The following is a 21,673-nucleotide window of genomic DNA, read 5'->3' as shown; positions in this document are numbered from 1 at the left end:
AAAAGTGCATTACTGTTGCTCAATCTTTGATACTTGTAGCATATCTAAAAAAAACTAGGCCTTTTCACACTGTTGAAGATCACAGAGCAACAAAGTTTGCAGGCAGTTAAACAAGCAATAAGGAGCCAAATCCTGCTGAAAGTGCTTTGTCTCTGTTTCCCATCGTTCCTCTGGAAAGGAAAGTATTTCCATCAAGCTTTCAGCAAAAATATGTCTAGCGTCTGTTGGCGGTGGCGCGGATCATTTCAAACTCAGAGGTAATGTCATATCAAGTGCTCAGACTTTGGCATAAACAGTAGAGTTAATGCACTTTCACATCATAAGCTAATATGATTTCAGAAATGGAGGGAGTGGAAGAAAGAAAGACAGCAAGGCAGCTATGGGGTATTCGTCTCACTTATTGTCTGCTTCAGTAGCCGGTGTGTCTGTGGTGGTGGTGATCCTGGACAACTCTAGTTTCATGGGCAAAGACAGATGTCAGCAGTAGTGGCCTCGTCCCATACAGCTGCTTTACACCACCACAGGCTTGTGCTGCAAGAGTGCAGCCAGAAGGCAGTGGTGGAGGCCTAAGAATAAAACTAGTGTTTCAGCACCGTTGTTCGTGAGGGTGGGATGGCCCTGGTTTGTGTGTTGGATCTCTCTAGGTTAACACTGTCCTGCTTTTGGAGCAGGCATGGTCTAGGTCTGGTCTGGCTTCTTCACTTTGGCTTGAGCCAGCCCTACACTTCTATTCCTGGTCCTTGGCATTGAGATGGAAATCTAAACAGCAAAGCGGCTGGCTGAACAAGCAGCCCTCTCAAAACCAGACTGCCACCCCGTCCTCCTCCTCTTGCTCCACTGCAGCCCTCAGCCACCACTTTATCACCCTGTGGCGCTGAATGGGCCCCCTTCATGTTGGTCGGGTTTATGACCCCGCGTTCTCAGACCAGGGGTCCAGATACGGATCGCCATCAAAGGCTCTCTCTCAGATACCACTGTCACCTCTGGTCTGCTGTGGGTAGACTGGTCTGCTTTAAAGAGCCAATTATAAGTCCTTGGCAAGTAGCCAGGACCTCCGCTCCTTTTCCCTGCACCTTATCGTGACCCCGCTGATATGTACCTGCATGTAGGGAAATTCAGGAAGGCCTTAGTGGTGGATCTGAAATGTTTGACCCTCACCTGAACCCACAACTCACCTCACTTCCCACAGGAAGTGGCAACTTAGCCACAGGAAATGGACTCTTGAACTGATTTTAAGAAAGCCCACCATACATTTTAGCATAGAGGGACATAGAAAGGCATACATACCCTTTTCAGATGTTGTCCTCATGTTTTTTTTCACAGCCCACTCCTCACACCAACACACACCCACTGATTGAATAACTCTATAGGGCTATTTATAGCTCAATCGCATGATAGAAAGCATATTGTCCCTTATTTGTTGGGTCTGGTTGCCTGCTCTGCTTGTATCATTGCATCATTCTGAGTGGAGGCAGCAGTCCAGGCTTTATGAATGAACCAAGTCTCCGCCAGAGGCTGGGAGATGGCACTGATCCCACTGTGATGTCACTCCAGAGACAAGGAGAAGAGAGGGAGCTTTATGAGACCTCCCATTCATTCATCTGTCTCTTTCCCTCTCTGTGTGTGCCCACCCCCGATTCTCTTGTCCTGTGATGGGCTCATATTACAGGCTGGTGACTCATCGCCCCCTACTCAGTCACCCCTCACCCACCCGAGATGCTCCCTTGCTATCTTCCCCAGCCCTGTCCTGTCCTACCCAGCCCTGCCTCTTCCAGTCCCATAGACTTTGGCTACAGCAGCAAGAATCCCAATTTCACGCCCACGCTCTGGTGCACAGGCAAAGAGGGTTGCTAATTTAGATCATGTGTGTGTATGTTTATATGTGTGTCAGTTTAACAGCCTGAGGTGCTGAATACAACCTTCGTCGAAAGTTGGGTTGGGGCTTGGTCACAAGGGCAGGGCAGTAAAGGTGCACAGTCTGTCAGTTGGAATCCCCTGGGGGAAAATATCATTGTCGCACTCAGCAGCCTGTCCATTACTCATATCATGGCAAGAGGGGAGTGGCTAATCAATACCTTTTTACTGTTCATCTAGACAACCTCAGTCTCACTTCATCAGTGATTCTTAGAATAGTTCATCATTAACAGAAACTGGTTTTATTTCATACTTTTCTCTGCAGACATTCTTTTTACTCTGAGTCTTGTTAGTGAAATGTGAATGCCATAATATTGCGATTTACACCCGCTCCCACATTTTGTGAGCTAAGTGGATGGGACTCATTTTGTGGACAGACCCACACTGTCTAATGCGGAAAGTGATGACTTGTGGATGCTCTAACTCTCAGTACATACTGACCATTCTGTTTCTAATGGGACTCACAGGCATTGAAATCCTATCAGGACTTCATCATTTACTCAAGATTGTCTGGATCCTAGCTCCCCTCTCTCACTAATGGATGCACACTGTACATTAGCTCTGCCGCAGATAACTTTCTTATGGATCATTCACCATGGAGACTGCTCTATTATAATGGCACATTTAGGTTTTGTGTTTGTCTTTCAGCGGTGCTGTGTCCTATGTGTCACATTTTGTAATATTGAAATTCAATTCAGTATACAAAACCCCAGCAAAGCAACGTTCATACATTACATACTATTTAAAAGTAAAATGTTGCAAAAAAAAAAAAAAGAAATTTGTCTTTCTAGAATCTGTAACACTGTCACCTAATAGTTGAAACTTTTGTTGTGCTTTGAATTGCTTCAAGATAGTAAACAAAAATGCCACTTCAAACTCATTTTAAAGAAGTAATTTAAAATAAAAAAAAACAAACAAAAGAAATCACACAAATTGTAGTTTGCATTTCAATTTGCTCTATAATCATGGTTAACATATTTCTCTCTGCAGAATGCCTAATGGTAGTTCTCATGCACTATGGTGTTGAGTGTCTTTGATGGAGGATTTAGTGTTAAAGTGGGTTCAAGACTGTGTGGGCAAGTACAGGCTGGGTTGATAAAAGTGATGGGGAGGGAGGGGCGTAAACGGCTCGAAACTGCAGCCAAACTCCACTCGATCCAGCTTAAATAAACTGCCACATTTCGCCTTTGCCTTCACATCAAAGCGCAGACTGTCTGAGCCCCAACCCCATCTCAGTTTGCAGCCGTTTGCAACATGTACGTTTTTGCACTACCAACGCTTCTTAGAAGACAAAATGAGCTCAGTAGAGACCCAGACAACCTTGCTGTCAGGGGCGACTTGTACACAAAGACAGCTCGCTCAGGTCTTATTTTCACTGTGAAACTGCATGTTTTACTTTGATGTACGACCTGTCTGACGATGGCTTAACTGAGGTCTTATGTGAGACTGTAAAACTCTTCTACCTTGATTTTACTTCAGACTAGAATGAATAACTTTGTGTTTGTTCACCAGTGTAACAGAGAGCAATATATTATTACAGGCCTAATTGAATCACATGGAGAAGCAAAGAGCTCTTGTCTGTCCTCTGTCTTCAGTCTGTTGCAGGGTTTTTTTCTCTAGAGAGAGAAAAAGAGGGGGAAAAAAAGTCAAAGACAGAAAAAAGAAAATGGGAGACCTAATTTTACAAACAGCCAGACAGACATTGGTTACATGGGCGAAGGAGGGACAGCTGCTGTGCATTCCAGACGAGGTCGAGACGTCAGTGAGTGGTGAAAACAAGCATGAACTGTACGTTGCCCCAGTGTACTGCTGGCAGATAAAACCACCAGCCAGTGGAGATGCCAGAACATCTGGGTTCGACGAATGGTGGTGCTGCGAGCAGAGTGACACAACTTTTCCTCACCACTAGTTTGCCTTCCAGCCAAGCCTCCTGTGATCTGGTTTTTAACGATTTTAATTGACATGCAATCAGTACAGACAGGAAAGACGAGCTAAAAACAAAGACATGCTGCAAATATTTTATGCTGATTTGAACTCATGATTTAACTTGCTGAGCCCCCAATATATCCTATTGTGGTCTATTAAAATTTTACTTAAAACACTTTACCACCCAAGCTGATCAGACAAGATAATATCTTTATGTCATACTGAAGATTTTAACAAATCATGATATATGTCTGTCTTTCTTGTGTAGGCGCTTTGTGGGCGCTTTGCAGATTGAATGATAAAGACACGCTAGTTAATTGGAACTCTATAGAGACTTTTTGTGTCTATTTACAAGTCATTTGTTGAGTCTTGGCCCGATTAGTTTTTAGCAGTCTATTCTAGTAGTAGTGGCCTAGGGGTCTTTCCCCTTCTTCCCTCATCATCTCCCTCCTTTGTCCCCTTATCCCACACTTCTGTAGCCTGGTCAATCTAATTAGATAAGTGCGAGTCATCAGGCACTGTTTAAAGCCATCAAAGGGAGTTCTGTTCCCTACTGGGTGCCCACTGGCTGTGAGTAGAGAACAGTAAGCCTAGTGTGCGACCGAGACCCTCGAGACAGCCCACCCCCAGCTCTCCTAGCCACCCGCCAGCAGCCATGGTGACATCATCACCTCATCGCTCGACCCTTGACCTCTCTCAGTGTTTGACCCCATGCTTGGTCTGGTGACAGTAGGCCCACTGTGTAGGGGTAACATGGTAGGAGGGCTGGAAGGGGTCATGGTGTCACTTATGGGCACCAGGCGCTGCACTCCCACCCAGGATGTGTGGGTTGGAGAGAGATGGTGTTTGCAAAATTTGCAAATAAACGTGTGTGTTTATTTTAATGCAGAGTGTTAGATGAATGGGATTTTCCATAGGACCCTGCTGAAATACCAGAAACCGTATGACATTTTCTGAACTGTCCCAACTCATCTTGCCCTCAATCCAACAGAGTGACGGCTCTTGTTTAAATAGATTGAATCTGATGCGGAGACAGTGTCTGTCTAGACGGGATGTAATTGTTGAGTGGTGTTGTTGATCACGGTCAGATACAACTGTGTTGATTTTGTTTGAGTAAGTATGTGTGTGTGTGTGTGTGTGTGTGTGTGTGTGTGTGTGTGTGTGTGTGTGTAATTGAGCCACACAAGTCTCTCTTTCCCGCCCTCTCTCTGTCTCAACTAAATTTTCCATTTAGTAAACTTCATTGGCATGAAATACAATACAGGATGCATTGCCGTGGCTTGGGTTGTCAATAATAATTAAAGCAGTATATGACGTTAGCATATGAGTAATTAAAATCCCACATGGTACAGATAATGCTATTTCTCAAAATAATATCATAATCATTGTTCTTTGTCATTCTTTATTTGCAGATCCAGAGTGTGGAGATGTCCCCCTACTAACTCCTGGAAGTAAAGAGATGATGTCCCAGGCTCTGAAGGCCACCTTCAGTGGCTTCACCAAGGAGCAGCAGCGGCTGGGTATTCCCAAAGGTAAGACTGTTAGCTGCTTGTATTCTCATTAGTCCCAGTTAACATCTTCATTGAGGAAATTACCTACATCTTATCAGTAAAGCATAAGCACTCAAAACCACCACAGCTTGTCACATGTTAGGCATGCACATTCATCAGATCCCTCCACAAGACATTTCTTAGAAGGATTCACTGAAAACCAAGAGACACCCAGTTATTTTAGAAATGGCTTACATTACATACATTTCAGTCCAGGCAGACTGACTGACTGCAGCGTCCACAGAATGTAGACACAAAGACAGACAGTAAAATAATGAGTTAGCTTCCTAAATTGAGGCCGACCGCAGAGCCTCTTCATGCTCTTTGGAAACAGCAGGACTTTCAGTATCTGTTTGTGTTATCGTGCTTTATCTGCAAACTATGGTTTTGGCTTGTCATTACTACAGCTGTCTACATCCACTGCTGCCTCCCTGTTTGTTTTTGATTGACTAGTTATGGGCAGGTATATTTACCACAAAGGAGGTTCGAGAGAAGTGAGCGGAATAACCAAAGATTTAGATTGGTTCGCATTGAAACCAGAGCATAATATGTATGTATGCATAGAAATATGATCTGTAGTTCATAGTGCTAGAGCCAGAAAAAGGGGAAACGTAATCTGAATGGTCACAAGTTGATATGAATGTTTGAATTAATGTGTATGTGTCGTATATGCAGCAAGGAGAGTAAATGCACCTATATACTTTATGTATACTATACTACGAGTGACTTTAAACAAAATAATTGGCATACAGATGTAAAGAGTGAATATAACAATAACCAATTTTGATCCTCTTCAGATCCCAGACAGTGGACAGAGAACAATGTAGCTGAGTGGCTAACGTGGACAGTGAACGAGTTCAGTCTGAAGAATGTTGACTTTGACAAATTCTGCATGAATGGAGCCACCCTGTGTGCGATGGGGAAGGAACGCTTCCTGGACTTAGCACCTGACTTTGTGGGTGACATCCTTTGGGAACATTTAGAAATGCTTCAAAAAGGTAAGGCTACATTGATCTAAAGACAAGTTAATATATAGAGATGTTCTGAGTATTATGTATTATAAGATGGTTTGGAGTAGAGACAAAGAGACTTTTTTTTTTTTTCTCACTTACTGTATGTGAGAAAAACCTGTACCACACAGGGTGATATCATTACTTGCACCAATTTAGGAGTCTGTAGGCATTTGCTATAGTAACAAGAGCCAAACGGGAAGAAACAATTTAGCTCAGGCCATTAATTTTTGATAATGCTGGATGCAGTTACATGATACATGAAATCAATGACGAGGTCACTGACGCTCATTCTCTATCTATTTTTCATGAAGAGGATACAAAGCATTACCCCATCAATGGACTGACCTCCAACTTCCAGGAATCCCGTTATACCTCAGACTACTTTGTCAGTAAGTACTCATCACACCCATTGTCAATCACTGCATAATAGCACAAGATACATGCTTAGAATATGTATGGAAAGGCGAAAAGAGGAGTGATTTAGTGTTGTGAATAAAAGAGAATTTAATGTTAGAAAAATGGATCCTTTCTTATTGCACATGATAAAATGATTAAACATTTTTTTGATATGGATCCCCAGTACAGCTGTGCAGCTGTGTAGCTGTAAATATCGGCCATATTTCATAAGAATTAATATTGCATCATGTTTTGCCAAGATTAGGTACATGTCTAACCTTGCCTAAAATGTGCAAGATTCATCTGATGCACTCAGGACTATTCACACACTAAGGTTTTTGGGTAGCACTTCAACACAAGAGGGATAAAGACTCCGCTCTCTTAAGATTGATCTACCTTCTCTGTTTTGCTCCTCGCTTTCCTGCTCTGCCTTCTATCTACACATATTCCCCTTTGTGTCTCCAGGCTATGGTGTTGAGCATGCTCAGTGTGTCCCTCCTTCTGAATACTCAGAGCCCGGCTTCATCACAGAGTCCTACCAGACGCTTCATCCCATCAGCTCAGAAGAATTGCTGACGCTCAAATATGAGAGTGAATACCCTGCTGTCATCCTACGGGACACACCCCTCAACCCCCTGCAAGCGGACTACTTCTCTGTCAAGCAGGAGGTGGTATCCCCTGACAACATGTGTGTGGGACGCCTCAGCAGAGGTGAGAGGTCACACTTCAGATGTGAGAAACATATCTGAGATTAAAGCATAGAGAGAGACCATTGCAGTGAATTTCTGTTGCACTCAATAGTTTGGATTGAGCGCTTGATAAATGTGTCCACGAGTGCATGTGTGAGTGCGTGTAAATGTTAAGTGTTTCTGTGGGTGTTTGCGTGTGTGTGATTGTGCTGAAGCTACCAGAATCTTGTCATGCCACATCAGTGTGCATGTATTAGAAGAGAAGAAAAACAGGGCCTCTGGTTGGTTTGTGGTTCAAGCAAACCCGCCTCATACACTCTAGACTGGGTTTGGAAAGAAAAAAAAACTCAATTGTTTTTGTCAGAGTGATACACGAACAAAGCCACAACGAATTCTCTTCTTACCGCCTGTCCTTTATGTAAAATAGTTCAAGTGGTGTAACCTTCAAGAATTTTTTTTTTTCTCTCTCGTTTGTCTTGGCCTCTTTTCCTCGACTCAACCTTAAACTTCTGGGTAAGGAGATAGAGGTGTCATCCTCAGCAAGCGTGGGGTTTTCTCATGAAGCTGTTTGCTTTTCTGAATGCTTAGGCTTGTTTTCTCTCCCAGTGATAGTTTGCAGAGGAATTAGCAGCATGGTTTACATTTATAGCCATAAAGCTAGGATTTTCTTCTCACAAATCCCCAGCTGCATAAATGAATAGCATGTGCCATGTACACTATACAAGCCTCCCTCCGGTGCTTTAGGCATTTGCCTGCAAGGTATGAGGTCCAATCCTCATGCATCACACATACCAAGCTTTTCAGCATTGCATTGTGCTCTCTCAACATGGGAAAGTATTTTGTAGCACAACTGATATCCACATGTGGCTTCAATTTCAGCAGTTGAAGATTTCAGCATCAATCGAGGCGCTGCATTATCTGTCATTTGTTAATGACTCACCATTGAAAGGCTCCTCTTATCTTTCCCAAGGCCAAAAATAGCAAGGCAATTTGTGTGATTGTCTTCCATTTAAAATCAAATCCAAATGGTGGTTGTACAAGTGAAATTAGGTGTGAAATGGAGAGATTCATGGCATCATAGAGAACAATATAACTTAGTGAGAAGGAACTTAATTTACTCCCAAGGTGTTTTTATGTCACTATCAGAAATATAGCTTCATTTTCAGAGGCCCAATACCAATTTAAATTCTTATGCATTTAAGTGTATATATTGAAAAATAGTTACACGTCCATTCTTCAAAACAAATTCAGACTTTGTTACATTTTTAATTGTGATGGGCTTTTAAATTTACAAATTACAGGTTGCTGCTTTGTAACAACTCGATTTCTCTTTCCTCTTTCCTCTCAGGTAAGCTCGGCGGCCAGGACTCCTTTGAGAGCATTGAGAGCTTTGAGAGCTGTGACCGGTTGACCCAGTCATGGAGCAGCCAGTCTTCATTCAGCAGCCTGCAGCGGGTACCTTCATATGACAGTTTTGACTCAGAAGACTACCCCACCGCCTTGCACGGCCACAAGCCTAAGGGCACCTTCAAAGACTATGTGAGGGAGCGCTCAGACCTCAGCAAGGATAAACCTGTCATCCCAGCTGCAGCACTGGCAGGATACACAGGTAAAAGGGCTAAAGGTCATAGTTTATACATTCGAATTTTGTATAGATTCCTACCTTGAAAAGTGCTACAGCATTTTATAGACCTTTCACATTGCAGTCATTTTTAAAATGTCACATATTTCAAGCACAGGGTAGCCAATAACATCAATCATAGACATGTTCCATTTAGGTCTGCCAGTAAGCCTGCATGCATATACTAAGGCCCTGACACTGGTACACCTAAAAAAACATACAGACATGTAGAGCTATACTAAACTACACATACTGTATGCTACCAAGCCTGATTCTAACTAAACTGCACTGGCAAGAAAAAAAAAGGAACCATTTCAACAGACCTGATCTAGAGTAGAACGTGATAAGGGTTTAAGCTCTTCATTAAAAGAATTATATTAGAGATTTTGTTCATGTCTTGTTTTTCTACCTTCAAAAGAAGACATTTTCTGACATCCAACCTTGGACATTATGAAAAAAGATAACAAGACAAAACAAAAAAGTAGACTACAAAATTAATCTCGTCTTTTCACAGAATGTATTGCAAAAACAGATTGAGGTTGGAGCAAATCAAAAAAATTTTAATACTGTGAGCATCACAAACAAAATTGAATTTCCAAGGATGGCAGAAGTCTCAGCAGTGGATGTCTCAAAATCAGGGCAAATAAAAGCCAAACTATTAGTTGCTTTGCTACTTTTTATCTTTTTTTTTGTAATTCGGGTGAAATTTTCTCACAAGGTGTATGATTTCATTCCTACCACCAGTTCTATAAGGACTAGAATTCAGTGCAGCTGTAACACACTTGTTGATGCTTTGCAAAAGCCCCAGATATGGGGGTGCCTTAATGGTTTTTAGACGAAAAAAAACAAAAAAAAACACCTTTTACCCAAGCAGCCCGAGTCATGCACATTACAGGAAACAAAATAGATTTTGCTCGTACACTCTTCTTTTTCTTCTGTATTCTCTCTCTCCCTCTATCTTTCTTTCTCTCTTCTGTTCTGTCTTCACTTCTCATCTACCTTCTTGTTATCTGCAGCCCGCATCTCAACCTATTTTTTCCAGGTCGTCCTAGCAACGGTGGTGAAACATAGAAATTACGCCTGCCCCTGCACATAACACCAGAGTGAAATTATCTCTTCATCTCACGAGGCATCTTCATACTTGAACATGCTCAAAGAGCTGGTTTATGTATGTTCTCCAAGTTCAATGAGATGTGGAGATATATTCACATGCTCCTCTAAAGCAAATGCACTATTTTAGAGTCTGTCATGGTTTATGTTCTGAAAAAGGTGCATAAAAAAAAGTGTGTTACTACATTTAACAGTTTACCAGGATGTCTGCTAACACTGAGCCATAAATGCTTCATCTATAATTATACGAGCATAGGAAATGGATATAAATAACTTTAAAGCTTTTCTGAAATTGTGCAAACTGCATCCCGATGTTAATTAACTTTTCTACACATGAAGAGGATACTTTCCAAGTCATGCATTGCATAAGAAAATAAATATTAAGTAGTTCAAGTTGAGCCTGCATTGCCGCTTGAAAACTGGATTATAAAGAGGTTTAAACGGTTACAGAGTAGACACTGAATCGCTCCAAAGTGTTTGGGACTTTCTCCACTGTGTTTAAATTATAGTCACAAGGCTGCAAGATTGCCAGCATTGGAGAAGGGGAAGTCCAAGCAAATTTCTCAACGTCACTAACAATGCATACATCAGATCTCAATAGACTGTCCCAAAGTTGGTATGCACAAGTTAATTGGTCATCTGTATGGTTATTAGTTCAAAAGACGCGTATAGAACAATGAGTCATTCATTCGTAATGATGTTGGAAAGATGTTGTAATGTACATAATCGAATAATGAAGAGTAAGACTAAGAGTCTAAAAGCCCCTCTAGTGACCATTAGAAGCAGTGACGCTCCCTGACTGAACCAACAGACTAAAATGCAGAAGATAATATATCATGCAAACATATTATGGTTCCATCGCCCTTGATGAATTTTCTTTGACAGAAATCACAGTGTTCTATCAAATTGTGAACCTAACCATGTGGAAATATCTTATTCCACCACCTTTGCAAATGTACATCCAGGCAAACAGTCCAGATTCATGCAGTCCTAAAATTCTGACTCCATTTACCGCTTCAATCTGACATCTGAAGTATCAGTTATTATGTCAGGACAGATGACTCCGAAGAGCTCATGTGTGAAAGCCTGGCGAGTGTTTCCAGCCTAATGCATAGTAATGTATTCTCACTGAGGGGAATGTGCTTCCTCTGAGCTTTTACACAATGGGAAAGGGAAAGATGGAAAAAAAATCATGCTTAAACACCTCGATTTTTCTGAAAGAGAAGAATGTCAGGCAGCCGACTCTTGTCCTAGCTGTTATTAGGAACAGTGTAAGGAGAGTGTAGGCCCTCAAAGGTGGAAGCATTTTATGAGTGTAGAAGTACTGTATGCGCATGCCCGTGTAGGTACGTGTAGGTGTAGGGAGAGGGAGAGGGCGAGCAAAAGAGAAAAACCTCAACCTAAAAAAAGAAGAAATCAAACCTCAAAATAAAGAAAGAGGTTTTTGTAAAATTCCAAATCGATGTTTATGACAGCTTGACAGTTTGCTCTGCATGGCTTCCTGTCCCAGTCACGGGGTGACAGGTGACACTTGTAGCGAGGACAGGGAGCCTGATAAGGCTGCAGAGAGATAAGTAAAGCTCCATTTGTCATCTCCGTGGTTTCCTGTGACAATTCATCATTTATACTTCAGCCTACAGTAACACTAAGCAGCCTTACAACGTGGTGAACTCAGTCTATATCATAAAACTTCTGTGTTTTATTTGCATCGCCACTTGTTATGAAATAATTAGTTAAGTGACAAAAAGTAAATCAGTGATAATTTTGATAATTTACTGTTTTCAAGTTCTTCATGAAGTTAAAATATTTGCTGGTTCCCCCTTTTCAAATATAAGAATCACAATTCAAATACTTGTATGTTCAAGTTAAGATGCTCTATGAGTTTGGTCTATGGTATCCCTTTGGTATTTGTCATTACTTTTTACATTTCATAGACTAACTTTTATAGAAACCATAGATTCAATGATAATCAGTAGTTGCAGCTTCAATCACCACCCTGCTTTCTCACTTTAGCTGCATATGCTCAAGACTCATTTAGCATGCCAGGGGTCAGAGACTAAAGGCTGCTGTGAATGTGACCCCCCCACCCAACCCACCATTTTGGCACACTGTATGCTTATTCAATGAGGCCCATTGTGCATGGAGACTTGTAACATATTTTTGGAAACTTTTTTTTTTTTTTTTTGTGTGTAAAGGGGTCGCCTACATTCTGGCGTGAGAGCACAGGGGGCTGGTAAACGGGCACGCTGTTACAGTAGCAGACTTTTGGAATGCGAGTCAAAGCTCTCTGTCTGAAAGAGACCCAGTGTTGCAACCATGTATTTTCCAAAGTCGGGGAGGCTGTTGTCAGGCACCTTCTCCAATCCTAACAGGAGTAAAGAGGGCTCAGAAACACGATTTCAAGAGTACAGCCCACGCATCTGTTTCCCTGAAAGCTTTTGTTTGTGTTGTATAAGGGTACATTTGGTTTTCTGAGGCACTCGACTGAGGTGACTTTTGCTTAGCTTCAGTTTTGCTGAGGCGGTGTGCTGCATAGGCAGGTGTGATTTCAACATGCGAGCCTCAAAAGTGGGTGGGTTAGTGCATATGCTGAAAAACCACAAGATCAAAGTGTACTGCAGTGAATCTAGCTCAGAAACAAAACCAGCCTTTTTTGGTGTTGTTCTGCTTTCCCTCCTTTTTCCACAAGATGTAATAAGTTGTTGTAATAGCACTGAAGTTCAGTTTTAACTGCTTATTATATTAGTCTTTATTTATCAAATAATACATTCCACTATAATATTATAGATGACTTAACAACCCCTCTCACTCTCACACAGACACACACAGTCTGTATTCAAGTCCCAGAGATGTTACTGAAGTCTAAAGGCAGCCCCTCTTATTTTAAACTAGTGATTTCATCAGTGTGGAACTCATACAGACACAGACTCTAGATTCACATACTGCACAGGGCAACTGGCAGACAAGGGAATACATGATGAATGGGACTGTTGTATTTAGGAGGACATTTGGTTCCACTGCTGTACTTCAGTCTGACCCAGATTAGAAGGTTTACTTTGTCTTTCTTCGGACCTAAATGAATAATTGGCATGAATATTTAACACTTTTATACATAGCAGAAGTATAGAGGAGCATATTCCTCCTTTGGACTTGGGTTGTAGTTTTGCTTTTCAAATATCTTCAATCTCCTCTTCATCTTTGCAGCACATAAACAGAAATTCTGCATGGCTCTAATGTGCCTCATTGCTCTAAACTCTGTTATGCTCATACTGTATGTCACATACCACTCCGTGAACCGCTTAAGCTGCATTTAGCATTAACATACATTAGATGAAATGCAATATTATACATAATAGAGTATTGTGGAGCAGTAAACAAAAAATAAGACTGCAGAATATGAGAGCACTCCCTGAATCTGGATCTCTTTGCCCTAAAGTCACACTTTGCTAATTAAATCCTCACACAGCGTCTACACCAACAACAATGTGTTTTCTCAGTCTAAATAGCTCTTCTTAAAAACCACATCGTCTCTTTCTCCCTCTCTCTCTCTCTCTCTTCCATCTGTTCTGCAGGCAGCGGCCCCATCCAGCTGTGGCAGTTTCTCCTGGAGCTGCTGACCGACAAGTCTTGCCAGTCCTTCATCAGCTGGACAGGCGACGGCTGGGAGTTCAAGCTTTCTGACCCAGATGAGGTGAGAGGTTGTGACCCCGCTGCTCACTGGCACACGTGCTGGGAGGTCCTAAGTAGTTAGCCAGATGAACAAGATGTCTTCTTACTTTGTAAACAGATTGCATGCCTTGTTTGGCTCAATTACTACTTTTGGAAAGGTTAGATTGGCTTGGTTTTTACAAATGTAGTGTTTTAGTTCAAAATAACTTAAAGATACCAAAAACCAAAGTAGTGTTCTTTGCTATTAAAAAAAATTAGATGATGGCATTCTCTGAGTTGTTGCTGTTTTGCAAGCATGTATTGATGCAAATGAATGTACTAAATTAGGTGACCAGATTAAATTAAGCTTCAAGAATGGTTGCTTAATTTGAAACTAAATGAATTAGTTGTTTGTAGTTTCTCAGTTGTGAATGGCACATAGTAACCACCTTATTCCTTGTTTTGTTTTAGGTTGCTCGGAGGTGGGGCAAGAGGAAAAACAAGCCCAAGATGAACTATGAGAAGCTGAGCCGTGGCCTGCGCTACTACTATGACAAGAATATCATCCACAAGACATCAGGGAAACGCTATGTCTACCGCTTTGTCTGTGACTTAAAAAGCCTGCTGGGGTACACTCCTGAGGAGCTGCATGCAATGTTGGACGTTAAGCCTGATACGGACGAGTGAAAGCAAAGATGAAAAAGAAGGTGAAGACAAAAGTTAAGAAGCCACGTGGACTGGGGCTCATAAAGTGGTCTTAACTGTTTGATAGTCGGTAAACCATTTTTTTGGGGACCAAAAATGTTTTTAATGACTAACTGTGGTCTTTGTCATCTTTGAAGCTCTTGTCTCTCAGACCATGTTTTAAAAGAAGGCACAAGCCAAAAGCCTGTATTCATACCCTGTTGCATTTGAGATGTGTGTGGGCATGTGTGTGTGAGCGTGCGCATGTGTGTGTGAGCGTGCGTATGTGTGATATATACCGGTATTATTTAGCAGCTCGAGGCAGATGGAGTGCTATCAGGTAGAGTTCAGGTTCCATTCTGCCTAAGTAGCACAGTGGTGAGACAAGAGGAGACAGAAAGTCAAGAGAGAGGAAGAGAAAAATAAAATGATTGTCGGGGTAAACGGTGGGGTAAGCGTGGAAAGTTCCCTCTAAGAAAATGGTTGCCAAAATGTAAAAACTGAACTGAGGAAGGTATAATGTCATATTTACATACTGTACATGCTCACTGTTTCTCTTTTGCAAGGAAAGAGTTTTCAGCTTGGACCAAAAAGCGTCATTTATAGTCTGTTGTTTGAGGAGCGTATGCTTGTGCCAGTATTATATTATTGATGTTGAAAACACCCAATGTAAACCTACCAGGCATATATTGGAAAGAGTATTTTTCTTATGTTGTCAATGAAGGTATTACAGTGGAACCAAACATTAGATGCCAAGTTTAATTGTTCTGTTATCTAGGAAGCCTTAAACTGAAATGTACTGATTCGTTATCAGACAACACTATAGACTCTGGCCCTGTGCTTATATGGTGTGAGGACCCACTGAGATCACTCATACCAAGAGTATCTGATAGACAGACAACTGAAAGTAGCCGTTGCTTTTGAAACTGACGCTTTCACCTTTACGTACATGTTTGCCACCTTGTTAGAGACACACATATTGTGACTGAAACTTATGCATTTTTGCATATACCACCAGTATTAGCAAACTGTAGACAATCTTTGTGGGGAAATTCAGGAGTCCTTGGTAAGAGTTGTTTAATGTGCAGATTAGAAGTATAATTTGTCAATTCACTGTCCATGTTAGCGTTGCTTTAGAAGTGTTTGAATAGTCTTCTGTCTGTCTGTCTGTACAATAAAATCACAAGTGAAGTAATTGAGGGAGGGATTTTTACCAAATCCTAAGAATGTCAGAGAGTTTTGTTTGTTTTTTTTCATCACGATGGATGCAGTATTTTGTGAAGGTACAGTGCAGGAAAAAGGGAAAGGCAATAGAAAAATGTTGACTTCAGAGAGAGAATCGGAAGCTGTATGTGACAGATGGAAGTAACTGAAAGAAAATGTTGATGCTGCAAGTGAGGATCGCTTGTGAGATCTGACAGAGAATGACTGACAGAAATGATTCAAGCTGGCACTGTTTGGAGGTTTGCATTATGTGTTGTGTACTGAGGACTTTGTTTGCCACTGCCATCGAGGTTTGTTCCAGCTCTCAGCTGAAACACCATCACAAATGGAGACCTATTAGGACTAGTGGTAGTCATTTAATTTTTATGTTTCTGTGTTGCCTATCTATGGACAAGATCATTTTCAGCTCATAGTGAGTAACCTATGTATGATTCCACCCTTATATGTGCAGTTTGCTCAGAATACATGCATAAAGATTCACTGGTTTTGTATGAGCAAATTGGCAGCAGTTTCCTCCCAACAGTGGGAACAGTGTCTGTACACTGGCCTTATGGGAAATGCCAAAGTCGAATATCATCTTAGAATACAATGTTATTGTTTACAGTGGCTGAATGTTACCCATATGGATGAAAATAGCTTTTGAGATGTCTATTTGTACAGATTGTATTTCATAATGCTTTATTGAGACCCAGATTACACAAATAAGCAAGAGACAAAGCAGGAATAATAACCAAAACCCATGTGAGGTCTTTGGCCACGGTGCTTTGGGTATCGTCCACAACGTTAGAAGACAGGGACCAGAATTCTCTCACATTCTTTGGAAAGTGTTGACTTTTCTTTTATCTTTTGTTAATACATTGGAAGCACACAGCTTTAGGACAAAAAGAAACGCCTTTCGTTGATAGGGGTTTCCCACTGATTGTGAGAAGAGATACTGTGTATGTTCATAATGTTAAATTGGTAACAAGCTTGTCAATCATCATCATCTAGCAGTGACTCGCAAACCCTCACCCATGCTTTTCATCCAACACAGATAATTGGATCTTCAACAAATTAATTTGTCATAAGCTGCACTGTACTTTCATTCTTTTCTGCACATTGATGTCATGGTTTCAAAACACTGTTATTTGTATTGTTCAGGTTCTTTTTTTTTTCTGATGTCAGTGTTTTATGTTAGAGAGAGCTTTACAGATTTTTAAACATACTTGTAATGGTTGACAATGCCCTGGAAAAAAAGTTTTTGTTCTCAACAAAAGGTCACACAGTAGTGTCAGTACGGTTGGCTTCAAAAGATCGACGCGCTAAGAGTAAACATTCTGTTACCTAAAATGTTAATATTTTGAAAATTATTTTGTCTATTGTTAAATGTCACAGATCACAATCTACTGCAGGATTTATGTATTAAGGAACCTTTGTTGGGCAAGTGTATACAGTACATACCAATAGTTTGTGGCATATGCATATCTCAGAATGGATTCAGAAGGAAAACCATTTTTGTTTTATGTTTTTTGTATATTTTATAGTGTCTCTGTATTTTTGTTATGAGATCATTTTTATTGTATTTAGTTCACAAACATTTGAATATTTTTCAATAATTTATATTTTATAAAAGACAAGAGACGCAGACAGCTGGTGCTTTCATGGGAATTTAAAGGTAGCGCAGGACAAAATAATGTAGCGATTTTTTTTTTTTTTGTTGTTGTTTTTTTTATTCTTTTTTTACATAGAAAATAGACCTGTCTGCTAGAGAAAAAAGGCTGATGCTGGCCCATCAATGATTTCTGCTGGAAAGGTTTTATAAACTGTAGCTTCTATTTCTAAAATGTACTTAATGTACTTCAAAATGTTATAAAATATATGTGAACAAAGATTTCATAATTGTGTGTGTTGTTGGTGTTTTGATCCACAATAATATACTATTATTAGTACTATTATAACATGCTATTATTATATATTATTTACTTTACTATACTAATTTAGTATTATGAACATTATTGTTGTTAGTTTCACTGTTCTGTATGGCAACATAGTGCTGTTTTGTTTCTATACTGCAGGAAAACTCATTAAGAGTCATATACAGTGTGCATTAAATATTAAAGATAGATAGATAGAATGAATGATTGGTTCTGCAATACTTCCTAACTCAAAGTGGCACAGGCTGTGTCAGATTGTTCATACAAATCTGCCCTTTGTTCCAATCAACACATTCTGGTCCTTCAAAGGAGGCCTAGGTTTCCTTTGAAATGCAAGCGGGCCATGGTGTGTCCCAGTTTAACGAGTACGTCCCACGCGCACTGATGAGGTGACGTCAAAACAGAACCAGCACACTGGGGCCCATTCATGTGCTTGTAACCCCGGGCTCATATAAATTCCACTGTAGATAGAAAACATACAGGGCTGTGGCCTGTTGCCCCAAACAGCACAGCTGTTTGGCCCTGGTGCAGCAGTCTAGCAATAAGGCCAAAATACAGGTCCAGTAGAACAGGCTGATTTTCAGTTTCAGAAAATGTCAGCCTGAATGTAGAAACAAAATGAAATGCACATCAGAGCATGTTACAGAAAGACACTATTTAAGAATGTGTATTTAAGGTGGAACAAATTAAAATAAATGACAAATGTAATTATTACACTGTTCATGGAAATATAAAAATGACAGTGATGCTGATCAAAAAAGACACATACTATGTAAATTAGTTGAATGTACCACACATACATGAATGATTTCACATACTTCAGCCCACAGCTAACTCCACAATAGAGCTGTCTTCTGTCAAAATCAGACCCATATACTCCTGTTGGACCTGTTGGTGGTGTTCTTGGCAGAGGGCAGACTGAGGTTACCCAGGTGGTTTTTCTCCTGTTCCACCTCCCTCACTCTTACTGGGCTGATGATCCAGACCAGACGGGACCGCTAGGCAGGTTTTTAAATACTTGCCCGGACAGTGCACATTCCAACAGACCTGGAACAGAATCCAAACAATTATGATACCACTCATACCTGCTTATTTCACATCCAAACCCAGACACACAGCTGGCTCACACAGATATATTCTGCCCATTTACCCCCCCCTCCCGCGCCTCATCTAAAGACAGCTTCCACTGATCTAAAGTGACATTTTAAAGTGAAAGACAGCAGAGAGAGAGACGTAAAGAAAAGAGGAAGTCTGTGCAGAGAGTGAGAACTGTCACGCATGGCAGTCTCAGAAAGATGTCGGATGATTTCTGCCTCTCACCTCCTGTCGTCAGCAGCTTAGAGCTCTCTTGACACTGGAGTACGGCTCGTTTGTCAGATTTCAAACCTAAATATTTATCTAAAGGGTCTTACCATGCTACATCTGTCTCCTGCATGTAGTCTTAACATGAGTTAGAAAAGACAGGGAGGGAGCTTAAATAATGCACTGGTGTAGCCATGAAATTGGGAAATATTTGGGGTGGCCATATTAATAACACTATTCCAACAAAAACTTAAACCTCTGAAGAGGATTTATTAGGTGAAATCAATAACTCACTGTAACTACCCTCTAGATTTATCTTATCAGTGCATGGAAGGACGTGTATTTCCTAGTACAGGATTTGGTGCATCAAGATGATTCGGTCTGTCTGTCTGCACCTGGTCTGTCTGAGTTCACCATACTGGCATGCAACCCATTTTAAGAAAAACCCATTATCACATTAACAGTGCAATGTGGGATATATGCAAGTACTGTGAATGCACTGCTTGAACTGCTTCTTTTTCACATCTACTTCTCCAACACCACTCATGGCTATATTCACTCTACAACCATATCATTAAAGAAGAGATCAGGGGTTAGTATACTGTGTCTACTTCTTAAATTACAACTATACTACTGCAGTATAGGAAGCCAGAAACATGATGGGGTTGCTTTACAAAAAATCAGAGGCACTTTAAGACACTGATGGGTCAAATCACAGTTGTCCATACTACGGAGAGCAAAATGACAGAGTTTTGAGTTAATGCAACATGTATTTTAGGGCAGTCTTGTGTGGGAGTGCAAAATATGAGATGAGGCAATGGAAACTGATTTATAAATGATGACTGACCACTGCAGCACAGCAAACTGTCTCTGTGATTGAAGGTCTGGGATAAGTACCAGTTATTATTTTTTTTCTCTATCTAATTACTCATCCTTTTATCAAGCTGACAGCACTATTTAACACCATTAAAATATTTTGAGCTCAGTAGCAGAGCTTTCTGACGCGCTTTACTGCTTTCAAGAAATGCACACAACACATTCCTTGCCTTGGATTTAGTCTTAATTAGTAGCATAACATTCAAATGAAATAATAGGCAGCACTGCAGCTGAGCCAAATTACAAAACCAGTCGTAGCAAATACAAAATACTAAATTGAAAACATGCGGCAGCTAGCAACACTAAGTTTTGTGGTCCTGACAGTAATTTGCAGTAGATTTAGTAAATCTGTCCCCATATCTCTTAAACCAGTCACACTCATCAGGGGTGGTGAATCGTACCAGAGGAAACTGCTTTTATGGTGAAACTAATGTGTCTGTACACCATAAATCCCCACAGAAAGTTACATAAATCCCCATATGAGAATGTTACAGTACATGTGTATGTCATCTAAGTGAATTATAAAGATCAGTGCAGCAGAACTGGTATTTTAATGACATTGAAGTAAAACTTGACCACCCATTGACTCCAAAGGAAATATTGTATTGGTATTTTTAGTAAATTTTTAAGTCATGAATATTACACAGTCTAGATGTCATTACAACATTGCAACATCCCTGTCAGCTCTTAGCTTCAGTCATGATGCTTGTACGTCTACAGTCTTCGGATTTAAGACCTTCTGCTATGATGGAGTAAACACAACTATATCTATCTTCACTGCCTTAAATTAACTTCTTCTTCATAGATAGAGAATCCCTGTGACGCACAAAAGACCAGCTCAGTGGTTCCATTACGCAGAGAAGTTGTGAAATATGACCAATGTGTCCCTGAGGGCCCCCATCCATGGCCCAACTTAAGACGCAGTTGCCTGGGGATATATCCATGTCCTATTGTCCTTCATGGTTGGGTTGACTTAGGCCAATATGTCCAGGGACTACCATAAACAGAGTTACATCCAGCGTGTCCTCCCAAATATGACCCTTCTCATGGTTTCTGGAGAGACAGCCAACCAGACAGAGAGTTTAGTGTTGATAAAGGTGAATAATTTGCCTATGGATCTGATCTATTGCCAACCTCAGAATTTAGACACACATACACTGGGCAGTGCACCATATATCACAGAAAGTGTTATCTTAGGGCTTTTTACACAGATTGAAAAACAAATTAATCAAATCGGACCGCTGCATCAAAAGTCATGCAAGTGGCCAAGCTTTTGAGAGATTATTAGCTACTTTGGGGAAGCTATACTTTGATATCAACACTCTCAATGCAGCTGCATCTTCAACTCTACACATGTCCATGAATTGGTAGCAGTGTGCGCTCTGCAGCCCCGTTTATTCATTTCACATCAAGACACACCAGCACAACTTAACTGTGAAGCGCGTAAACTGTTTCAATAGATTAAATGATGGTGCAGAATTATGCTCAGAATTGAGAGTCTGATGCCCAAACTCACTCAGACAAAAGTCTCTCTTTTCTAGACTCAAACATCACTTGTCTTGGGTAAAAGTAATTTTTAATCTTAAAGTTGTAATCCTTAATATTTCAGTCCTGATTGAATTGGCAACACCCATGATTACTGGTAGTAACAATAAGTGGGAGTTAACACAACAGCAAATACTCTTTCAGTTACTATCATGTCTAGAAATACAACAGATGAGCATCCTGTTGCTGTTTCTGTTTACAGTACAGCTACATTTTAACACGTTTTAATTAAGATGGAGAGAAATAAGCAGTCAACACCATG

At 40.7% G+C, this 21,673-nt stretch overlaps 1 protein-coding gene across 4 annotated transcripts in view; it reads left to right on the top strand.

Moving 5' to 3' along the window:
- Positions 1-17,653, top strand: part of ets1 (v-ets avian erythroblastosis virus E26 oncogene homolog 1) — a 37,269-nt gene extending 19,616 nt beyond the window's left edge. For 3 of the 4 annotated variants that reach the window (XM_044353579.1, XM_044353580.1, XM_044353582.1), the window contains 7 exons: positions 5,253-5,372; positions 6,188-6,388; positions 6,715-6,792; positions 7,265-7,510; positions 8,837-9,097; positions 13,792-13,910; positions 14,339-17,653. In XM_044353579.1, the coding sequence (XP_044209514.1) occupies positions 5,253-5,372; positions 6,188-6,388; positions 6,715-6,792; positions 7,265-7,510; positions 8,837-9,097; positions 13,792-13,910; positions 14,339-14,554 (1,241 nt within the window). In that variant the 3' untranslated portion in view covers positions 14,555-17,653. The remainder of the gene's footprint in view (positions 1-5,252; positions 5,373-6,187; positions 6,389-6,714; positions 6,793-7,264; positions 7,511-8,836; positions 9,098-13,791; positions 13,911-14,338) is intronic. The other variant, XM_044353581.1, reaches the window with a different exon arrangement.
- The last annotated feature ends 4,020 nt before the right edge of the window (positions 17,654-21,673 follow it).

The sequence above is a fragment of the Thunnus albacares genome, chromosome 6, assembly GCF_914725855.1.
Source record: "Thunnus albacares chromosome 6, fThuAlb1.1, whole genome shotgun sequence".
Taxonomy (NCBI): domain Eukaryota; kingdom Metazoa; phylum Chordata; class Actinopteri; order Scombriformes; family Scombridae; genus Thunnus; species Thunnus albacares.
Note: the sequence above shows the minus strand (reverse complement) of the source record. Positions and strands in the feature narration are given on the sequence as shown.